Source organism: Pelophylax lessonae, assembly GCF_965119305.1.
Source record: "Pelophylax lessonae genome assembly, chromosome: 9".
In the NCBI taxonomy this organism is placed as follows: domain Eukaryota; kingdom Metazoa; phylum Chordata; class Amphibia; order Anura; family Ranidae; genus Pelophylax; species Pelophylax lessonae.
Window position 1 is genome coordinate 273,838,638 of NC_138776.1, and position 19,985 is coordinate 273,858,622.

Genomic DNA, 19,985 nt, shown 5'->3' on the forward strand with positions numbered 1-19,985 from the left:
AAATAAGTATTTGATCCCCTTAGTAGTTGGTGGAGAAGCCCTTGTTGGTAGCACAGAGGTCAGACGTTTCTTGTAGTTGGTAGCACAGAGGTCAGACGTTTCTTGTAGTTGGTGACCAGGTTTCCACACATCTCAGGAGGGATTTTGCTCCACACTTTACAGATCTTCTCTAAATCCTTAAGGTCTCTTGGCCACTCAAAGTTTCAGCTCCCTCCATAAATTTTCTATAGGATGAAGGTCTGGAGACTGACTAGGCCACTCCATCACCTTAATGTGCTTCTTCTTGAGCTACTCCTTTGTTGCCTTGGCGGTATGTTTTGGGTCATTGTCATGCTGGAAGACCCATCCATGACCCATCTTCAGTGTTCTGGCTGAGGGAAGAAGGTTCTCATCCAAGATTATATAATACATGGCCCCACCCACCAGCCTCTCATCTCCATCCACATGGCCCCTCAATCCAGCAAAGTCGGTCTGTATATTTATCAGAGAACAGCCCCAAAGCATCATGTTTCCACCTCCGTGCCTGACTGTAGAGGGGACGGTGACTGTAGAGGGGGGGGGACGGTGTTCTTATGGTCAGTCAGCATTTTTCTTCCTCCAAACACAGCGAAAAATGATTGCAAATTGTTTTTATAACAAAGTAAAAATTTTTATTTTGTCTTTTTTTTATTTATATAAAATCAAAGAAAAAAAAAAGTGGTGATCAAATACCACCAAAAGAAAGATATAAATGTAATTTGGGTAGAGCGTCACATGACTGCACAGTTAGTAGTCAATGTAGTGCAGTGCTAAATATAAATAAACTGGTCAGAGGGTAGAACCTTCCAGAGATCAAATGGTTAAAGATTTGGTTGTTTTAATTATTTTAATATTTACATTAAATAAATATTTGATATATTATATTTTTTCATTTACATTTATTGTATTTTTGGTTTCCTTTTAGTCTCATAAACCATGACAAGTCTGAAAACTTTTTGGAGTTTTCCTTCTTACACTTTTCAAGCCCCATGGGCAGAGTTGGGTTGTGGAAGGGTTAAGTGGGCGTGTCCTGACGAGAAACCCTTCAATAAAACTTACCAGGTGACTGAACTGGTTTGGCGGCGCCCCCACTGGTGGCTTCCAGACTCTCCTGGTGGATCAGGAAAACTAAAAGCCAATCCAGTGGTTGTGGCTGCTGGGAGAAAAGATGGCCTCCACTCATCTCTATGGCCTAGGATTGGGGGGGGGGGGGGGGGTCTTCAAACAATGGCCCTCCCAGTTCAGGAAGTTACAATTCCCATCATGTCTGAATAGCAGAGTTTTACGATGCCTCATGGGATTTGGGTCTTCACTCCGCACATCTCTATGGCCTAGGTCAGTGGTCTTCAAACAATGGCCCACCAGTTGAACAATTCCCGTCACGTCTGAATATCAGTTTTACAAGGCCTCATGGGATTTGTAGTTCAACAGCTGAAGGTCAGAAGCTTGAGGATCCCTGACCTAGGAGGACTGCAGAGACCTCACGTCTGGTTCCGAGTTCCTCCACTGGTGGCTTCCAGACTCTCCTGGTGGATGAGGAAACCTAAAAGCCAATCCAGTGGTTGTTGGTCACCGATGTGCGGAGGCCGTCTTCTCTACACATCTCTATGGCCTAGGACGGGGGGGGGGGGGGGGGGGGGAAAATGGGTCTTCACTCCGCACATCTCTATGGCCTAGGTCAGTGGTCTTCAAACAATGGCCCACCAGTTGAACAATTCCCGTCACGTCTGAATATCAGTTTTACAAGGCCTCATGGGATTTGTAGTTCAACAGCTGGAGGTCCGAAGCTTGAGGATCCCTGACCTAGGAGGACTGCAGTGACATCACATCTGGCCCAATGTAAACAAGGCCTCGTCTTCTCCCCCCCCCCCCCCATCGGATGGGTTACATTGTAGAGCAGAGATGTTGGGTCTCATTGACCCCCAGATCTCCATAAAAGGACTTGGCACTGTCTTTCTACCACCATAAAAATTTACATCTCTTGTGATAGTGAACAAAGCCGAATGCACCCCCCCCCCGTGTAGTGGTGAAGGCATACATAAATCACACCCACATTGTGAACCAGGAGAAGTCCAACCATTTCCTCTGCTTTTAACACTGATTTTGGAGAGTGGTCAAGGAATTTTTGTAAAAAAAATAAATTAATTTGTCTGAATATCAAACCATCTACGGTCAGTTTTAGGCCTTGCGGGATGTCATGTGACCTGGGGGGGGCCATCTGACATCACAGAGCACCTCAATGCTTCTAACACAAGCAGAGTCCTACATGATCTGACTGTACACAGGGGACAACTCTTACCAGGGACGAGTGACACCACAGTACTGAGTCATGTGACACTGACCCCAAATCACGTGATACGAGTCACCATCCCCCCCAGGTCACGTCACCACCACTCGACCAAAGTGGTATCACCGTTCCCCTGGTCATGTGATACGAGTCACCACCCCACCAGCTCATGAGTCACCTCCACTCGAATAACCTAAGTGGTATCACCGTTCTCCTGGTCATGTGATATACCAGACATCTCTCCAAACCACACCCCCCCGGGGTCATGTGACAGCCGCTCTCCATACAGTAATCACTCAGTTCTGCAATCTTTGAATTTTCTTTATTAGACATTTTTTTCATGAAAACATTTCAGATAGAAAAAGTGAGAATGAAATCCGAACGATCGAATCACCGAGAGCTCCACTATAAATGAATGCAGAGGTTGCCATGGGGACTGAATAGTGCAAATAATGGTGGAACCCCCGTCTAGTGCAAACTTCTCCTGTAACAGCAATTCTAGAGATGAATTGGAGGCCCCAATACAAGGCACTGGGGGGAGGGGGGGTCACTTTCTACAAAGCACAGCATCAGCGCACATTGCTGGAAATTTAAAGCCAAATTTTTATCAGTTTTAGAATGGAGCAGAGAAGAGTCAGAACCCCCCCCCCCCCCCCCAGTTAGGTTTTATTGCAGTTTGGGGGGGGGGGTTGGACACTCCTCCACTATACAAAAATATCTGGCTCTAGATACCGTAATGCTACATTTAATAAAGCGTAATGCTGCAGAAATGGGGGGGGGGGGGGTCAGAAGTCAGAGAAGACAATCGTCCTCAGATTGGGTCATTCCACTCGTATTCATTGTGACAGTTCCATCTCATCCAGACAAATTGTGCAATCAATGGAGTAACAATCTCCCAACCCCCAATCCGAGGGTCATCCTGAGGGAGTCTTTGGAGTCCGGCGTTGCATAAGGTGCTCAGTGTGGAGGAGGGGAAACTAGGACTAAAGGCCGGCAACTGGCTGACCTAGAAGAAAAGAGAAGTCCCATTACCAATTCCTTCTAGACACCAATCAACACCTACTCTGGAGGACCCACCGCCCCCACCCCTCCCGGAGGACCCACCGCCCCCACCCCGCTCCTCCCGGAGGACCCACCGCCCCCACCCTGCTCCTCCCGGAGGGCCCACCGCCTCCACCCTGCTCCTCCTGGAGGGCCCACCGCCCCCACCCTGCTCCTCCTGGAGGGCCCACCACATCCAAGTTTCATCCTAGAGGAACCAATCACTAGCCACTGCTAATCTTAGAAGGCTCATTGGTCCACCACCCACTCCTGGAGGACCTGCAACCCCCACTACTCATCCTGGAGGACCTGCAACCTCCCACCATCCACTGCCCGTTCTGGCAGGCCCACCATTTAGCTACCTACTGGAAGACCAACAGCTTCGCGGGTGGCACCCTGCACCCTGGAGGGCCTGCTGTACCCAATGTTCATCTTTGAGGGCCAATGGCTCCACATCCACATGACCCACCAACCTCCACCCAATGCCCATCCTGGAGGGCCCACCACTTCATCTACTTTTCATCCTGGGAGGAACCACCAACGTTGGAAGGCCCATTGCTCCACCTTATCCAGGAGGGACCCAGCTGTTTCTGTACGCACTGCTCATGCTAGACCCGCTGCCACCCACTATCCATAATAGAACACCTACTTCCACCCACCATCATAGAAGACACCATAGAAGACACCACCCACTACCCATCATAGAAGATCCGGTGATTACCTTGGATTTGAGGTTGGGATCCTCTGGGAAGTCCGAGTCACTCTTGTTTCTTGTATTTGATGTAGATGAAGAGTCCATCCTGGGTACTACAAGGAAAGACAAGGGTTCAATGGAGGGTGGAGCACCCTGACTGGGAGGCCTCTGCTGTGGGCGGAGTTCTCACGACCTACCTGAGGTGATCACCTCCCCCCCCCCCCCAGCCAAGGCAGCCTAAACTTACTTGTTTTTCTCCACAGTGATGGCTGGGTGTTTGAATCTCGACAACATCAAGTCCAGATCTGCAGGGAGCTCTACGTCCTCATAGCCAATGGAGACTTCCAACTCCTTCAGAGAGCGGTTTGTATTAATGACCGCCAGAAATCCCTCAGCGCAGCAAGCGGTCAGTTCACAATACCCCACCCTGTACAATAGAGGAACGATCAGATTAGGCTAAAAACCAACCATACAATCCCATATACACAATCCTATACACCATACAATCCCATATACACAATCCTATACCCGCACAATCCAGAGGAAGGCAAAACCCAACAAAGCACGATCCAATTTACTACAACAGAGGAAAAATTCCTTCCTGATCCCCCGAGAGGCAATCAGATATTCCCTGTATCAACTTTACCTATAAATATTAGTACCCATTTATATTATGTACACCCAGGAAAGAATCCAGGACTTTTATAGCAATCTACTGAGCTGACCAGAACCACCTCTGGAGTCTATTCCACATTTTCACAGCTCTTACTGTAAGAAACCTTTCCATATTTGGAGACAAAATCCATTATCCTCTAGACGTAAAGAGCGCCCCCTTGTACTCCGATTATCCTAAAGTGTCCTTAAAAAGCACCAAGTTCACTAAAACCCCCTTCTGCATTTACACATGGGGATCATATCCCCCCACCCCCCCTTATGTTTATTTATACATGGAGATCATATCCCCCCACCCCCCCTTATGTTTATTCTTCCAGGAAGAAGGGGGGCCGTAACTCAGGAAAGGTTAGAAAGGTTGTGGTAGTTGGGGACTCAATTATCAAGAGGACAGAGAGGGAAATCTGTAAAAAAAAGATCGCGTGAACCGAACAGTTTGTTGTTTACCGGGCGCCCGAGTTCGGCACATCGCAGATCTGGCAGACAGATTATTGTGCGGGGCTGGGGATGACCCAGCGGTCATGGTGCATGTGGGCACTAATGACAAAGTAAAAGGTAGGTGGAGGATCCTAAAGAACGATTTCAGGGACTTAGGTAATAGATTGAGGAAAAGGACCTCCAAGGTGGTTTTCTCTGAAATACTGCCGGTACCTCGAGCCACACAGGAGAGGCAGAAGGAGCTTAGGGAAGTTAACAAGTGGATGAGGAATTGGTGTAGGAAGGAGGGGTTTCGGTTCCTGGAGAACTGGGCTGACTTCTCAGTCGGCTACCGGCTCTTTAGTAAGGATGGGCTGCACCTTAATGGGGACGGTACAGCTCTTTTGGGGAGAAAGATGGCCACCGAGTTGGAGGGGCTTTTAAACTAGGAGACGGGGGGGGGAGGGCTCAGAAATAGAATCAGTCAGGAGGGAGCAGAGGACTGAAGGCAGTTGTAGGGTCAATAGCGACAGTAGGTCAACAACATCAATTGGCGGGTCTGTGCGGGAGAACAGCAGACCAAACAGAAATAAACAAAACCGCCAATCACGTTTAACTTCCGTAAAACTAAGAGGGGTATATGCTAATGCCAGGAGCCTAGCTAATAAAATGGATGAGTTGGAAATGTTAGTACATGAGGAGGACATAGACCTTGTGGGAATAACGGAGACTTGGTTCGACCCCTCACATGACTGGCTGGCCAATATCCAAGGGTATTCGGTGTACCGGAAGGACAGGGTTGGTAAAAGAGGGGGAGGGGTATGTCTCTATGTCAAGAACAATATAAAGGTGCTAGAAAGGAGTGACATTACGGATGGGATGAGCATGGATTTAGAATCTGTGTGGGTTGAACTCCATAGGGAAGAAGATAAGGGAAAAGTAGTTGTGGGGGTTTGCTATAGGCCACCTAACCAAGGGGAGGAGGTAGAGCTGGAATTTTTAGCACTAATAGGTAAAGCGGCAAAACTAGGATCAGTCATCATATTGGGGGACTTCAATTATCCCGACATTGACTGGGAAGAGGGGACTGCACACTCACAGAAGGCCCGTCTATTCATAGAAACCTTACAGGATAACTACATGTCACAGTTGGTGGATTCCCCTACTAGAGAAAATGCAGTCCTGGATCTATTGATCACTAATGACCCAGACATAATCTCGGAGGTAGGAGTCCAGGACAACCTGGGATCTAGCGATCACAGGATGATCACATTTAGCGTAAATAACAATATAGCAAGGCAAGTGGGGAACATAAGAACCCTAAACTTCAGAAGGGCAAACTTTCCAAAATTGTACTCATTGATGGAAAGGGTAAACTGGGACCAAACCCTGGGATCCCTGACCACAGAAGAAAAATGGGAATGCTTTAGAACAATATTAAGCAAAGGCATCTTGCAGTGCATTCCTATGGGAAATAAATTTAGAAGAGACAAAGCCAAACCTGGCTGGCTAAACCGTAGCGTTAAAACTTACTAGGGGAAAAAATTGGCCTTCAAGAAATATAAATCAGAGGGCACCGTATCGGCCTTCCAGCAATACAAGGAGGAAAATAGGAAGTGTAAACACGAAATCAAGATGGCTAAAATCAACTTTGAGAGACAAATAGCGGAGGATAGTAAAAAAAACCCAAAGAAATTCTTTAAATATATCAACAGCAAAAAAACTAGGGCAGAGCATATTGCACACATAATTAGCGATGATGGGAGGATGGTTACAGAGGACACTGAAAAAGCAACCGTGCTGAATTCTTTTTTCTCGTCAGTCTTTACGCAGGAAAAGGAAGGGTACACTGACCATGACTGTATGGGGTACACTGACCATGACTGTATGGTTAGTAGTAATACACAGGACTTGCCACTATGGCTAACAGAGGGTGAAATCAGGGAAAGACTGGATAAACTTAACACAAACAAATCACCAGGCCCGGATGGCGTACATCCGAGAGTGCTCAAGGAACTCAGTATGGTTATATCTAGACCACTGTTCCTAATCTTTGCTGACAGTATTAGGACAGGAGATGTACCAGGGGATTGGAGGAAGGCTAACGTGATTCCGATATTCAAAAAGGGCCAGAGACATATCCCGGGAAATTATAGGCCTGTCAGTCTGACATCAGTAGTATGTAAACTTCTGGAGGGGATGATAAGGGACTATATCGTAGAGTATGCTAAAGACAACAACATCATCAGCAGTAATCAGCACGGGTTTACAAATGGGCGATCTTGTCAAACCAATCTCTTAACATTCTACGAGGAGGTGAGCTGTGAGCTAGATAGGGGGAGACCAGTGGATGTGGTGTACTTGGATTTCGCTAAGGCGTTTGATACAGTTCCCCACAAGCGCTTAATTTATAAAATAAGGTCTGCAGGTATCGACAGCAGGGTTTGCTCTTGGATACGGAATTGGCTAAAAGGCCGTGTCCAAAGGGTGGTAATAAACAGCGCATACTCAGACTGGTCTGAGGTAGTAAGCGGGGTGCCCCAGGGCTCAGTCCTGGGACCAACCTTGTTCAATTTATTCATAAACAGCATTGAGGACGGGATCAGGAGTTCGTTATCAGTTTTTGCAGATGACACAAAATTAGGCAGGGCAATAACTTCACAACATGAAGCAGATATCCTACAGAATGACCTGGACAAAATTACGGAGTGGGCAACGACATGGCAAATGAGGTTTAATGAGGAGAAGTGTAAGGTTTTGCACTTGGGGACCAAAAACATAAAAACACAATACACGTTAGGAGGGGAACCCTTGGGGGACTCAAAAATGAAGGATCTGGGAGTCTTGGTTGATGATAGATTAGGCAACAGCATGCAATGTCAAGCGGCAGCTTCCAAAGCCAGCAGAATATTAGCATGCATAAAGAAAGGGATGTATTCCAGAGATAAGACTATAATCCTTCCACTTTATAAAACTCTGGTCCGACCGCATCTGGAGTATTCTGTCCAGTTCTGGTCGCCAGTCCTCAGGAGGGATGTGTTGGAGCTGGAGAAAGTCCAGAGAAGGGCAACTAAACTGATTAGGGGGTTGGAGGACCTTACCTATGAAGAGCAGCTGCAATCGCTCGATTTTCCCTGGAGAAAAGATGTCTGAGAGGGGACATGATAGCAATTTATAAATATCTTAATGGGGATCTCAGCTTAGAAGAAAAGCTGTTCATTCGAAGGAATTGCATGAGGACTCGAGGACATACAATGCGATTAGAGGAGAAGCGTTTTAACCTCAGGCAACGTGGGGGGTTCTTTACTGTTAGGGCTACAAGATTGTGGAATTGTCTACCACAAGAGGTGGTTTCTGCGGGTAGTATGGTGGCTTTCAAAAGACTCTTAGACTTACATCTCAAGGATCAGGAGATTGAGGGCTATGTTAGATGATTACAGTCACACACACCTACACAGGGGGAACTGGATGGACTATTGTCTTTATTCAACCTCACCTACTATGTAACTATAACTATACATGGAGATCATATCCCCCCACCCCCCCTTATGTTTATTTATACATGGAGATCATATCCCCCTTAATCTCTTCTCAGGAGAGAATCAATTCAGTTTCTCTAATCTCTCCTCATAGCTGAGCTCCTCCATGCCTCTCATCAGTTTGGTTGCCCTTCTCTGCACTCTCTCCAGTTCCCGATATCCTTTGAGAACTGGAGCCCAAAACTGAACTGCTTATTCCAGGTGAGGTCTTACTAATGATATTTTTCTCTGGAGTCCATATCTTTTCTACAAACAAACCACAGCTTGGCATTGCATGCTGTTAATCTTAGGATCTACCAGAACCCCCAGATCCCCCCCCCCCCCCCGATCCTTCATTCACTCCCCGGATATTCTAGTATGAAGAAACCTGCATGTTTCTAGCCCCCCCCCCCCCCCCCCATGTGCATAACATTAGAGGAATAGGAGATCTATGGAGGAGTCCTGCTGGTTACCATGAGTTACGGCGGAGCAATCACCTTAATGTCTGCAGCGTACAGCCAGGCTTCTTCAGCGCCTCACATAGCGGCTTTACACCGGCGTCACCAAACTTATTTCCGGTCAGATCCAGTTTGGTCAGAGATCGGTTGGTGGAGATGACAGAGGCGAGCTCTTCCAGGGAGGAAGACAACAAGTCACATCCGTACAAACTGGAGGGGGGAGGGGAGGAAACAAAATGGAGTCAGATTTATTCCAGACATTTCTTCTGGTGACAAAACCCAACACTACAGAGCAAAGGGGGGGGTGGGGGGAAGGGGGGTCTACTTCTGAAGAGCCCCTCCAGAGCACCCAAGGGCAATACTCAACATCTACAGCCACCCTCCACAAAGGCCCCATCTACAGCCCCCTTCCCACACATGGGAGCCCCCCCACCATATTCAACCTGCCACCCATAAGAACCCTGACTAGGGAAGGTGCTCCTCCCACTACTGACACCCCCAGCTCCTCCCACTACTGACACCCCCCCATTTAAATACTATGGCTAAGACTACAGCTTATCCAAAGAAATGAAGGGGCTGCCGTGAGCACCAAGAGAACCTGATGGGGGGGGGGTTTGCAATAGTTTAAGGTGGTCTGCACTCGGGGAGGGGGGGTGGGTTTGAATATAGATCAAACATATAGAGATTAGAGAAGTCTCACTCCAGCTCCTGCAGGGGGCACTGTGGGTCTTTCAGTCCTTCACACAGAACTTTCACCCCAGAATCTTCCAGACTGTTCCAGGTGAGACTGAGTTTGGTCAGAGATCGGTTGGTGAGGACTGATCGGAGGTCCTCGCAGGATGCCCGAGTCAGCTCACAGGAAGATAATCTGTAAGAAAAGACAACCGTATGAAATTCTTCTATCCAATCACCTCCCAGATCTGACGCTAGAGCCCCATTGGCTGAATCCTTACATCAGCTCCTGCAGGGTACAGCCCGGGTCACGCAGTGCTTCACACAGGAGCTTCACTCCGGAGTCGGCGAGGTTGTTGTCCCGCACATTCAGGCTGGTCAGGGTCCGGTTTGTAAGAAGAACCGATCGTAGATCCTCGCAGGACTCGCTCGTTAGGTTCGCTTCAAACAACCTGCAGAGACCAAACAGAAAGCAGTGACTCGGGGCCAACATTCCTAATGTATAGATAGAAAACCACAAACTAAAACCGCGGACTAAATATAAAACCACAGACTAAATCTAGGCCAAACAAGGAAATCCTGGGACCATCTATAGGCCAAACAGGGAAATCCTGGGACCTCTATAGGCCAAACAGGGAAATCCTGGGACCTCTATAGGCCAAACAGGGAAATCCTGGGACCTCTATAGGCCAAACAGGGAAATCCTGGGACCTCTATAGGCCAAACAAGGAAATCCTGGGACCTCTATAGGCCAAACAGTCTATAAACAAAATCCTGAAATTCTACAAAAAACACAACTTGTTTCTTCTGACTGCTGCAGAGTTTCTCTTGCGTCCTGAGGAAGCCATTTCTAGCAAAATACAGCGACACCGAGGACTTCCAATCCACATCAGAATCTGAGGCATGGTAATATCTACTGATTACTGAAATCTACAGCCGACTCCACATAGAAGCTCACAATGGAATTGTTTAGCCACAAATATGTACATGTAAGATTTTAGATGTTTATAGACTCCTATAGTCAGATTTTCATTTTTTGGCTTAAAAAGCAAAACCAGACAAACCATCAGCACCCAGTCTGTTCACCATTGGTGGATGATAAGAGGAGCCTGTACACCATCCATACTACAATACCATTCCAGGATTGGTTGGTGTATAGTGGAGGAGGAACTGAATTAGAACCATTGAGTTTGGTGGCTCCTCCCCGATAGTGGCGCCCCCCAGGGGGTGTACAATGTACAAAGCAGTCCTGAGATCTGCTGAAGTCCAATATCAGAAGTGGTACATACCTCATCCTCTACCCAATACCTCATCCTCTACCCAATACCTACCTCCCCACAAGTACATCATTAACAATTCTTACCCCATACTACAATGTACCCATCAGACCTCACCCAGCACCCCCATAACCCCATCAGACCTCCCCCCCATACAACGCACCCATCAGACCTCCCCCAGCACCCCTACACGATGCACCCATCCATCTGACCTCCCCCATACAATGCACCCATCAGACCTCACCATGCAATGTACCCATCAGACCCCCCCCCCATGCAAAGCACCCATCAGACCTCACCCAGCGCCCCCAAACTTAATCAAGACCCCCCCATAGACCTCCCCCAGCACCCCTACACGATGCACCCATCCATCAGACCCCCCCCCCCCCCATACCACACCCATAAGACCTCCCCCAGCACCTTTACACAATGCACCCATCCATCAGACCCCCCCATCAGACCTCCCCCAGCACCCATCAGACCCCCCCCATACACAATATACCCAATCAGACCTCACTCAGCACCCCAACACAACGTACCCATAAGACATGACCCCCCCCCCCCTCTACACAATGCACCCATCAGACCTCTTCCCCCAGCACCCCCATACAATGCACCCATTAGAACTCACGTCAGTTCCTTCAGGGTGCATCCTGGGTGGCGAAGCGCCTCACACAGCAGCTTGGTTCCGGAGTCCTGGAGGCTGCAATCTCTCAGGTATAAGGTGGTGAGCGATCGATTGGCCATCAGAGCCGAGCGCAGGAATTCACCGCAGGCCGGAGTCAGCTCACAGAATTCCATCCTGGGAGGAGAGAAGTCAGAACTTCAGTAATCATTTCTATGGAGCGTCCTTTCCATGTCTATGGATTGATAAACCCTTCTAGAAGGTAAGGACTGGAAAGCTGTAGGTGGAGGTTGGAACCCATCTAAATTTTTCCTCCATTTAGGACAGAAAAGGAAACCCAATATTGTGAGTTGTTACCAGAACTGGAATAGGGGGAAATCTAATGGGGACACCTATACTGTGACAACTGTTTAAGTCTCTCACTTCCTGCTGTGTCTACAAGACAGGAAGTGAACCCAAACTGCCCATTTCTGCCACACAAGCTGAAGACGTCCTATATGGGAAATCAACAGACCACTCCACTTCCCTTCACTGAATGTGGGTGGATCTGCTCATGGGGCCCTTAAAACGCAGAAACTCCTTCAGATTGGCAGGTCTTACCCCAGAAGGCACCCCCCCCCCCCTTTTCCCCAGAACACCCCCCCCACCCCTCCCATCTCCAGCAGGTTCTCCCCAACCCCAGAAGGGACCCCCCCCCCCCCTCCCATCTCCAGCAGGTTCTCCCCACCAGGTCCCCACCCCAGAAGGCCATCTATGACGGAGGACTCACCTCAGCTCCTGCAGGGTACAGCCAGGATCCTTCAGCCCCTCACATAGAAATCTCATTCCCTCATCCTCAATTTTATTCAGTGCCAGATCCAGCTTTTTCAGGGACCGGTTTTCTTTAAGGGCGGAGCCAAGAATCTCACAGCTTGCAGCAGTCAAGTTGCAGTCGTCAAGCCTACAAACAAAAATCGGTCTTGAAATGGAGGAATGTTGCATCCAAGTTGGACCACATGAACATTTCAGAGGAGACCAACAACTGATATGCAACAATGAGGGACACTTCAGAAGTATCCGGACACCCCCTTATTACCCCAACACTTCCTGAGAGGGAAGAACTTCACAGGGACAATCCGAATCCTCATCTCACCTTGGGGGCATAAGGAGTGATTGTACGTTGACCCCACCACTATATCAGAGGAAAAGCCAACCAACAATATCCAATCTGGCAGAGTCTTCACAGAAGAGCAGAGGCCATTACTGCCGCACAGGGAGGACAAACGTTGGGTGGATGGACAGGTAGATGTCCAGGCGCGTTTCGTCATACTGCATTGGCCATCCTGATGCACAGAACATTCCTCTTTTACATTCAAAAAGTGTCTCATGACATCCAAGGGTAATTCAGCAGAAAGTGGTCCCTCAAACTCAATAACTGAAACTCTTTCTATCACCCGGGTTTTCACAAGTCCAATACCTTCTAGAAAAATACTTACGACAACTCCCGCAGGGTACAGCCTGGCTGGCGCAGACTATCGCACAAGATTTTCAATGCGGAGTCCTCCAGAGTGTGATGAGCCAGGACAAGTTTGGTGAGAGATCGGCTGGAAGAGATGAGAGAACGGAGATCCTCGAAGAAAGACGGGGTGACCACACAGACATGAAACCTGCAAGGAGAGCAGAAGCTTCAGAATTGTAGTCCAAGCCTGAACTCCGAACAAAAACTACTACTTGGCTCCTTTCCTTCCTTGTGGGGGGGAACACTAGACTCATCAGAACTTTATGGTACCTACTGTATATTCCCAGCTCAGCCAATGGTTCCATGTAGAGAACAGACAGCCACAGGGTATTGCCCATAAGGAAGGGGCAACTGACATCGCCCAGCTTTCTAGTGACAGGACACTATATTCCAGAGGTATGGATCCCCTAGTGAGAGTTTTTCTACCATGCTGACCCCCCCCATTTATTATAAGCTCCTAAAATCTGAAGGACTTAATGACTGCCCCAACAGATTCAAACCCAGGTCACAATCAGCCTGCCCAGAGTGCGATAAGAGGTCACAAACTTACTCCAGTTCTTGGATCTTGCTGTCTGGGTTGGACAGCCAGGAAGCCTTTCCACCGCTCTCAATGTCCTCAGCAAAGCCACACCGTGTAAAGCTAAGGGAGAAAAATATGGAATGATCTGAGCCAAAAAACATTTACAAGAAACTTTTAAAGCCAGGAGCCCTTCCTTAAAATATTTGTTACAGGTCATAAGGTTAAGTCACCAGACAGGGAGACCCAAAATACATCCAAATGTGATCACCCAATGAAGCCACTCCAAACCTCAACCATGACTTCCAACATCCATCCAAATGTGATCAACCCAATCCCAAACCTCAACCATGACTTCCCAACATCCATCCAAATGTGATGAACCAGAACAAGCCACTCCACACCTCAACCATGACTTCCAAACATCCAAATGTGATCAACCAATGAAGCCACTCCAAACCTCCTCCACATTTGGATGTATGTTGGAAGTCATGGTTGAGGTGTGGAGTGGCTTGTTCAGGTTGATCACATTTGGATGGATGTTGGAAGTCATGGTCATCAACCTGAACAAGCCAATCCAAACCTAAACCATAACTTCCAACATCCATCCAAATGTGATCAACCTGAACAAGCCACTCCAAACCTCAACCATGACTTCCACCTATTTCCAACCAGAAACCAATGGCCATGGCAGTGGATGAGGTCCAGCATCTGAGAAGGCCATGAAATCACAGATGAAGCCCCTACAGAGAATGCCCATGGTATGGTAAGGGTAGCTTTGTTCTTTCATGGTTTGTAGATCACAATTCTGGAAGGGTTTTCCATAGCAGATCCTTTAGTCTAATGGTTAGCCAACTAAAGGCAGTTCAAGGGAGTTTTGTTTTAGTAATTCTATTTTACATGGTGCTCGGGATTCAAGGGCCTTAATATTTAAACGTAAAGCTATATTAACTTAGACTTTGAAAAAGCCAAAATCAAAGCATGAAGATTCGGCCTGATTGTTGTACCCCTATACAAAACCAATTTGTCCTGGGGGTGCCCTACAAAATTTAAGGTGGTCTGGCACATGGACAGATTCGGAGCGTACCACAGATGATCAGGAGTCCAGACTAGATTCATTCCCCGATAAGGTTTAGTTTACGATCTGAACGAATTACTCTGAAACAGGTAGGATTCTAAAATTAAATATTCTTCCGATAAATGATCCTGATGGTTGAGAAGGAACCGGACATCAACCCTTGGAAGGGATTTTATAGGAGAAGGACAGAGAGGTGTACGGAAGGTGTTTCTTCCCACTTTTTTGGGTTCTATAGGAGGTGTTAGTAGTTCTCTGTATTATGTATTAGCCAGGGAATGCCCAAAGTCTGTTTTGTAGCAATACATCAAGAAATTTATAAGGAAAAACCCTTGGCCTGATGAACAAAAGGGAAGATCATGCATTGGTGTGAATGAAAACCTTCCAGGACAGATCTTGTAGGACATTATGACCAGAGATGTTGCTTTGGGGTAAAGTGACTACATAAGATAAAATTTACTTACGATAACTTTGAAGATCCATGAAAGAAAGGAGACAGCAATTCTAAGTCTTTGGGCCTCATCAGGTGATCCTCCAGGCGGATGGAGCCAAAGCTCCCGCGGTCTGCCAGACAATACAGCATCTCTCGGATCCGAACATTCTCCATGGAGGAGCTGTAAAAGCACAGCTGGAACAGCAGGTCCTGGGCACCGAACGCTCGGCTACGCAGAGCCTCATCCTGAGCTTCATAGAAGCAGGTTAGGGCATCCAGGCAGAATTCAGAGGGTTTTCCGGCTGTCAGCCATTTTTCCATGGCAGATTTGGCTCGTAGAGAAGCACTAGACCCAACGACGCCTGCAAGATCCTTCAAGTGCTTATTATTCAGGAGGCCACAGAGGAACTGTATGGTTAAGCTCAAGTATGGGTGATTTTCAGATTGAAAGAACAGAGATCCTCCTCTGCAGACTCTTGGGAGGAATGCATCTCCACTTACCCCATTGTTCTCTTTGACCTCAGCATCTTCTCCCAACACATAATACAAAGCAGCCAAGAATTCCTGAACGCTCAGGTGAACAAAGCTGTAGTTTGTTGGGTCTTCCACATCTTTCTGGAAAACGCTGCCATTTGGGAAGACAGAAGCCACTTCTGATATATTCAGTCCATTCCGTCCCAGATCCTCCTCATTAAACAAGCTTCTCTGACCCAGGACCCCTTCATTGGCCAATGCACATAGGTTCTTCAGACACTGGGCGCTGCCTGGATGGATGAGAAGGCTTCTGAGATAAGACAGATACACGGAGGTGAGCGTTTTACAGTTTGCTGAGCTCAGCTCATTCTTCATTCCCGCCTTCAATATCCTACAGACGAGCCAACAGGTCAACGGAACCGAACTCAAACCCAACAGAACTTGGTTCTCTTTCAGCACCGACACCGCCTCCTCTACCTGATCTTTGTTCTGAAAGAAATGATGGAAATATTGTTGGAGATCTCCCTCCGAAAACCCCAGAAGTTCAGTGGAACAAGGGGACTGAGCAAAGTCCTTCATCTTCTGGAGGGCCATGGATCTGGTGGTGATCAGCAGTGAGGTTTCGCTAAGGATCTCCTTCCTCAATAGACATCTTAGGAGGGTTTCTTTGTGGGTCTTCACAAAGGGGTCATCGTACTCCTCATAGTCATCTTCCAGGGTCCACCTCAACTCCTCAAACCCATCAATGATGATCAGAACCTTGGAGGGATCATTGAGGGCCGACTTTATCAGATTCTCTGGGCACTGCAGCTTGGAGCTTCCGGCCACAAGTCCTTCAATATTGACATTGCCGGTAATCCGATTGATTTCTCTGCCACTCAAGTAGAACACAAAATTAAACTGGTTGGCGTAGAGTTTTCCGGAGGCCCAGTCCAGCATGATCCTCTGTGTGGTCAGAGTTTTACCGATTCCAGGAGGCCCCACCAGAACCAGAGTCTTGGGGACAAATCCACTGCCATCAGGAACAAAGAGGTCCTGGACACTGGACGGGGAATATCGCTCAGAGGACTTGGTGACCTCCACCTGCTCAAGCAAAGTGCCAGAGAAAGGGATTGTGGGATCTTCCCCACGATTAACCTTCAGGGGGCGGAGCCTGGGATATCCCCCACCTACAACCTTCCCCAGGTGGGTGACATGCTCTTCAATATGGTGGAAGACTCGTTTAACAGATGCCAGATATTTGGATTTCCATTCTGTGGAGGAGAAATGGGGATTAATGGAGGACCAGCAAATGGATACAAAGTACAGGGATCAGGAAAACGTATCCAATCATCTCATCGCCCTTCCCTATTCTTCCAAGTCAGATCAGGAAAATTTATCCAATCACGTCATCGCCCTTCCCTATTCTTCCACGTCAGAGATCATTTATACAAGTAAATACAGTAGAGCTCTACACTGGTCACTACCCAGCCCCACCCTCAGTGGGTTCAAAGTTTAATGCCTGCCTGGTCTTGGGGGGGGGGGGGGGGGGGGGGCATTAGTTGGGGCATGAAAGTATTCCTTCCATATAGATCCTGGGGACGCACCGCGTGCGGGCTCCTTACGAGACTTGGGACCCTCATCTGAAGATTTGTGACCGGGGACGCACCGCGTGCGGGCTCCTTACGGGATTTGGGACGACGCACCGCGTGCGGGCTCCTTACGGGATTTGGGACCCTCATCTGAAGGTTTGTGACCGGGGACGCACCGTGTGCAGGCTCCTTACGAGATTTGGGACCCTCATCTGAAGATTTGTGACCGGGGACGCACCGCGTGCGGGCTCCTTACGGGATTTGGGACCCTCATCTGAAGATTTGTGACCGGGGACGCACCGCGTGCGGGCTCCTTACGGGATTTGGGATGACGCACCGCGTGAGGGCTCCTTACAAGATTTGTGACGACGCACCGCGTGAGGGCTCCTTACAAGATTTGGGACAACGCACAGCGTGCGGGCTCCTTACAAGATTTGGGACAACGCACAGCGTGCGGGCTCCTTACAAGATTTGGGACAACGCACCGCGTGCGGGCTCCTTACAAGATTTGGGACAACGCACCGCGTGCGGGCTCCTTACGGGATTTGGGACAACGCACCGCGTGCGGGCTCCTTACGGGATTTGGGACAACGCACCGCGTGCGGGCTCCTTACGGGATTTGGGACCCTCATCTGAAGGTTTGTGACCGGGGACGCACCGCGTGCGGGCTCCTTACAGGATTTGGGATGACGCACCGCGTGCGGGCTCCTTACAGGATTTGGGACGACGCACCGCGTGCGGGCTCCTTACAGGATTTGGGACGACGCACCGCGTGCGGGCTCCTTACAGGATTTGGGACCCTCATCTGAAGATTTGTGACCGGGGACGCACTGCATGCGGGCTCCTTACGGGATTTGGGATGACGCACCGCGTGCGGGCTCCTTACGGGATTTGGGACGACGCACCGCGTGCGGGCTCCTTACGGGATTTGGGACGACGCACCGCGTGCGGGCTCCTTACGGGATTTGGGACGACGCACCGCGTGCGGGCTCCTTACGGGATTTGGGACGACGCACCGCGTGCGGGCTCCTTACGGGATTTGGGACGACGCACCGCGTGCGGGCTCCTTACGGGATTTGGGACGACGCACCGCGTGCGGGCTCCTTACGGGATTTGGGACGACGCACCGCGTGCGGGCTCCTTACGGGATTTGGGACGACGCACCGCGTGCGGGCTCCTTACGGGATTTGGGACCCTCATCTGAAGATTTGTGACCGGGGACGCACCGCGTGTGGGCTCCTTACGAGATTTGGGACGACGCACCGCGTGCGGGCTCCTTACGGGATTTGGGACGACGCACCGCGTGCGGGCTCCTTACGGGATTTGGGACGACGCACCGCGTGCGGGCTCCTTACAGGATTTGGGATGACGCACCGCGTGCGGGCTCCTTACAGGATTTGGGACCCTCATCTGAAGATTTGGGACCGGGGACGCACTGCATGCGGGCTCCTTACGGGATTTGGGACGACGCACCGCGTGCGGGCTCCTTACGGGATTTGGGACCCTCATCTGAAGATTTGTGACGTCACCTTTATCTGAGTGTGGAAGTTGCGGGGGGGGGGGGGATGGGAGGTTAAGGTGGGCGTGTTCTGCTTCACGGGGATCTGCCCTATAAAGTGTGGAAGGACGCATCTCCTACACTCTGCTCCCCTCCCCCGCTGCCATTACCGGGCTTTACCTGATTTAGGATGACACTTGTAGATAATCTGTAAGTGTCAGAGTTACATTAGTATATAGATCTAAGGGGTGACCCCCCTCCCCCATCCACAGTATATAGATCTAAGGGGTGACCTCCTCCCCCATCCACAGTATATAGATCTAAGGGGTGACCCCCCTCCCCCATCCACAGTATATAGATCTAAGGGGTGACCCCCCTCCCCCATCCACAGTATATAGATCTAAGGGGTGACCCCCCTCCCCCATCCACAGTATATAGATCTAAGGGGTGACCCCCCTCCCCCATCCACAGTATATAGATCTAAGGGGTGACCCCCCTCCCCCATCCACAGTATATAGATCTAAGGGGTGACCCCCCCTCCCCCCATCCACAGTATATAGATCTAAGGGGTGACCCCCCTCCACAGTATATAGATCTAAGGGGTGACCTCCCTCCCCCATCCACAGTATATAGATCTAAGGGGTGACCCCCCTCCCCCATCCACAGTATATAGATCTAAGGGGTGACCCCCCTCCCCCATCCACAGTATATAGATCTAAGGGGTGACCCCCCTCCCCCCATCCACAGTATATAGATCTAAGGGGTGACCCCCCTCCCCATCCACAGTATATAGATCCAAGGGGTGACCCCCCTCCCCCATCCACAGTATATAGATCTAAGGGGTGACCTCCCTCCCCCATCCACAGTATATAGATCCAAGGGGTGACCCCCTCCCCCATCCACAGTATATAGATCCAAGGGGTGACCCCCTCCCCCATCCACAGTATATAGATCCAAGGGGTGACCCCCCTCCCCCATCCACAGTATATAGATCTAAGGGGTGACCCCCCTCCCCCATCCACAGTATATAGATCTAAGGGGTGACCCCCCTCCCCCATCCACAGTATATAGATCTAAGGGGTGACCCCCTCCCCCATCCACAGTATATAGATCTAAGGGGTGACCCCCTCCCCCATCCACAGTATATAGATCTAAGGGGTGACCCCCCTCCCCCATCCACAGTATATAGATCTAAGGGGTGACCCCCTCCCCCATGCACAGTATATAGATCTAAGGGGTG

General features: G+C 49.3%; 1 protein-coding gene across 1 annotated transcript in view; it reads right to left on the reverse strand.

Annotated features, from left to right (window-relative positions):
• Positions 1-4,089: 4,089 nt before the first annotated feature.
• The window catches only part of LOC309564483 (NACHT, LRR and PYD domains-containing protein 12-like), a gene marked incomplete at its 5' end in the record, with an annotated part of 21,833 nt that continues 5,937 nt past the window's right edge, over positions 4,090-19,985 (reverse strand). The window contains 10 exons of the mRNA XM_082269110.1: positions 4,090-4,153; positions 4,288-4,467; positions 9,145-9,315; positions 9,806-9,973; positions 10,059-10,229; positions 11,686-11,856; positions 12,449-12,619; positions 13,155-13,325; positions 13,728-13,817; positions 15,234-16,929. Coding sequence (XP_082125236.1) covers positions 4,105-4,153; positions 4,288-4,467; positions 9,145-9,315; positions 9,806-9,973; positions 10,059-10,229; positions 11,686-11,856; positions 12,449-12,619; positions 13,155-13,325; positions 13,728-13,817; positions 15,234-16,929 — 3,038 coding nt within the window. The 3' untranslated portion in view covers positions 4,090-4,104. The remainder of the gene's footprint in view (positions 4,154-4,287; positions 4,468-9,144; positions 9,316-9,805; positions 9,974-10,058; positions 10,230-11,685; positions 11,857-12,448; positions 12,620-13,154; positions 13,326-13,727; positions 13,818-15,233; positions 16,930-19,985) is intronic.